General features: G+C 49.8%; 1 protein-coding gene across 1 annotated transcript; it reads right to left on the reverse strand.

Moving 5' to 3' along the window:
• Positions 1–225: 225 nt before the first annotated feature.
• LOC119573829 (hornerin-like) lies at positions 226–1,552 on the reverse strand. Its single transcript, XM_037920935.1, is given in 3 exon segments — positions 226–934; positions 936–1,166; positions 1,509–1,552. Coding segments are annotated over 3 exon segments (906 nt in total). The 5' UTR covers positions 1,521–1,552; the 3' UTR covers positions 226–271.
• Between the last annotated feature and the right edge of the window lie 948 nt (positions 1,553–2,500).

Raw genomic sequence — 2,500 nt, forward strand, 5'->3', positions numbered from 1 at the left:
TTGGCATTGGCTGTCTCTGTTTGTTTGTCTTGCTCTCTCTCTCTCTCTCTCTCTCTCTCTCTCTCTCTCTCTCTCTCTCTCTCTCTCTCTCTCTCTCTCTCTCTCTCTCTCTCTCTCTCTCTCTCTCTCTCTCTCTCTCTCTCTCTCTCGCTCTTTCTCACTCTCTCACACTCCTACACACACACACACACACACTATGCGTAAAGGCAAACAACTTTCCATCATTAGATATTTTATTATATTGAAATATACGCGATTACACTATTCACTACTATCCGTAATATGGATAAACCACACCGTGTCTGTGCTGGAAGGAATGGCCATGTCCGGGGTGAGAGACGCTAGTTCCGTAGCCAAACGAGGCACCGTGTCCGAACCCATGGCCATAATGATAGACATGTCCCAAACTGTAGCCCGGGTGTGCAAAGCCGGGGTCAGCGCTTCGCTTTCCGATGTGGTGCGTCTGCACAAACGAGTGACCATGGTAAGGATGGTGAGCGATGCCTGGGCCATAGCCGTGGCTGTGGCCGAATCCGAAACCAAGGCCGTGACCAAAGCTAAAACCGTGTCCGAATCCATGACCGTGAACCGGGAAGCCAGGGTCAGCTTCTCGTTTCCCGATGTGGTGCGTTTGGACGTAGGAGTGACCGTGGTAGGGATGGTGAGCGATGCCTGGACCGTAGCCGTAGCCATGGCCATACCTTAGACCTAGACCATGTCCAAATCCGAAGCCAACCCCATGCCCAAATCCATGCCCGAAGCCATGGCCGTGAAGGAAGCCAGGGTCGGCGTCCCGTTTGCCGATGTGGTGTGTCTGAACGAAGGAATGGCCGTGATAGGGATGGTGGGCAATGCCGGGGCCGTAGCCGTAGCCGTGGCCATAGCCTAAACCGACACCGTGTCCGAAGAACCCGTGGCCCAGTCCGTGTCCGAATTCCGTGATGTGAAAATCCCGGGTCAGCGTCTCGCTTATAGAGATGATGATTGTAGGACTGTATGAACGAGTGGCCGTGGTACGGGTGATGTGCTATGGCCGGGCCGTACCCAAAACCGTGACCGACGTGACCATGGCCGAGGAGACCAACGCCGTGACCGAGGCCGAAGTGACCGGGGTCGGCCTCGCGCTTCTGCTCTGCTGCAACGAAAGCAACCAACAGGAAGACGACCTGGAAAGGAATGGACGTCGGTCAGCTTTCTAGGGGCAAGAGAAAGCATAAATATGATTTTGTAGACATAGGTATCACTGAATGTAGTATTCTATATTATAAATTTATATCTGTGGATTTAAAATATCGATAGGTAGAAGAGAAAACAACGACAACAATAACAATAACAACTAACAAACTAACAGTACAATTAATAAAATCCATCGCAAATAGACATACGTGTAATCAAATATTTTAATGGAAACAGCAAAAAAAAAAAAAAAAAAAAAAAAAAAAAGCAAAAGAAAGTAGAAAGCTTAATGAATATCATAATAATAACAGAAAAAAAATATCAATCCCCACCAGGATCCTCATGTTACGGTGTTCGTGGGGTGACGGCAGCACGGCTCAGAGGAAAGTGGTAAGTAAAGCACTCTATTCCCGGTATATATACACACGTAGCGTATCTAACGTCTCCCGCCCCCGCCCCCCCCACCCCCACCCCTTCTCATTCAGCCATCGCCTCCTTCTCCTCCTCTCCCACTCTTCTGTTTGTCCCTCTCCCTCTTCCTCTCTTCCTCTTTCCCTACTTCCTCCCTTTTTCCTCCCCTTCTCTCTGTAATAATCTCTCGCCTGTCCTTCCCCTACTTTTTTTTCTTATTCCCTCCCCTCTTTTTCAACTTTTTTTCTTTCCTTCTCTTCCTCGACTCCTCTCTCAACTCATCCTTCTCCTCTGCTCTCTTTCCCCTTTCCATTTTCCTCTATTCCTCTTTTTCTCTCTTACCTCTCCCTCTCCTCTTTTTTTTCTCCTGTTCCTTTTTTAAACTTCCTACTCTTCCCCTTCTGCACTTCCTCTTCTTCCCCCCTTCCCTTCTATCCTTGTCTCCGTCTCCCTCTTTCCCTCTTACGCCTCTTCTCCTTCTTCTCCCACCCCTTTCCCTTCCCTCCTCCTACCCCTCTTCCTCTGTTCCTCTGTTCCTTCCCCCTTCCCTTCTCCTCTCCCTTTCCCACTCCTTTTCTTACCCTTATCCTTACCCTCCTCCTCCTCTTCTTGTTTTCCTTCCCCTCCCAATCTCTCCCCCTATCTCTTCTCTCATTCCTCCTCCCCATTCCTCTTCTGCCTCCTCCCTTCTTCCCTTCCCCCCTCCCCTCCTCCCCCTGTCATTTACCCCCTTCTCCCCCTCTAAGAATATTCACCTTCACAATTCCTTCCTCTTCTCCTCTCACTCTTTGTCTCTCTGCTTCCCCTCCCCCCGTTTATTCCCTCCCCTCTACTCCCTTTCCCCCTCCTCCTTCCCTCATTCTCTTCATCTGCATCCCATCTTTCTCTACTCCTCTTCTTCGCACTTCCCTCT

This window comes from Penaeus monodon, chromosome 6 (assembly GCF_015228065.2).
Source record: "Penaeus monodon isolate SGIC_2016 chromosome 6, NSTDA_Pmon_1, whole genome shotgun sequence".
Lineage (NCBI taxonomy): Eukaryota > Metazoa > Arthropoda > Malacostraca > Decapoda > Penaeidae > Penaeus > Penaeus monodon.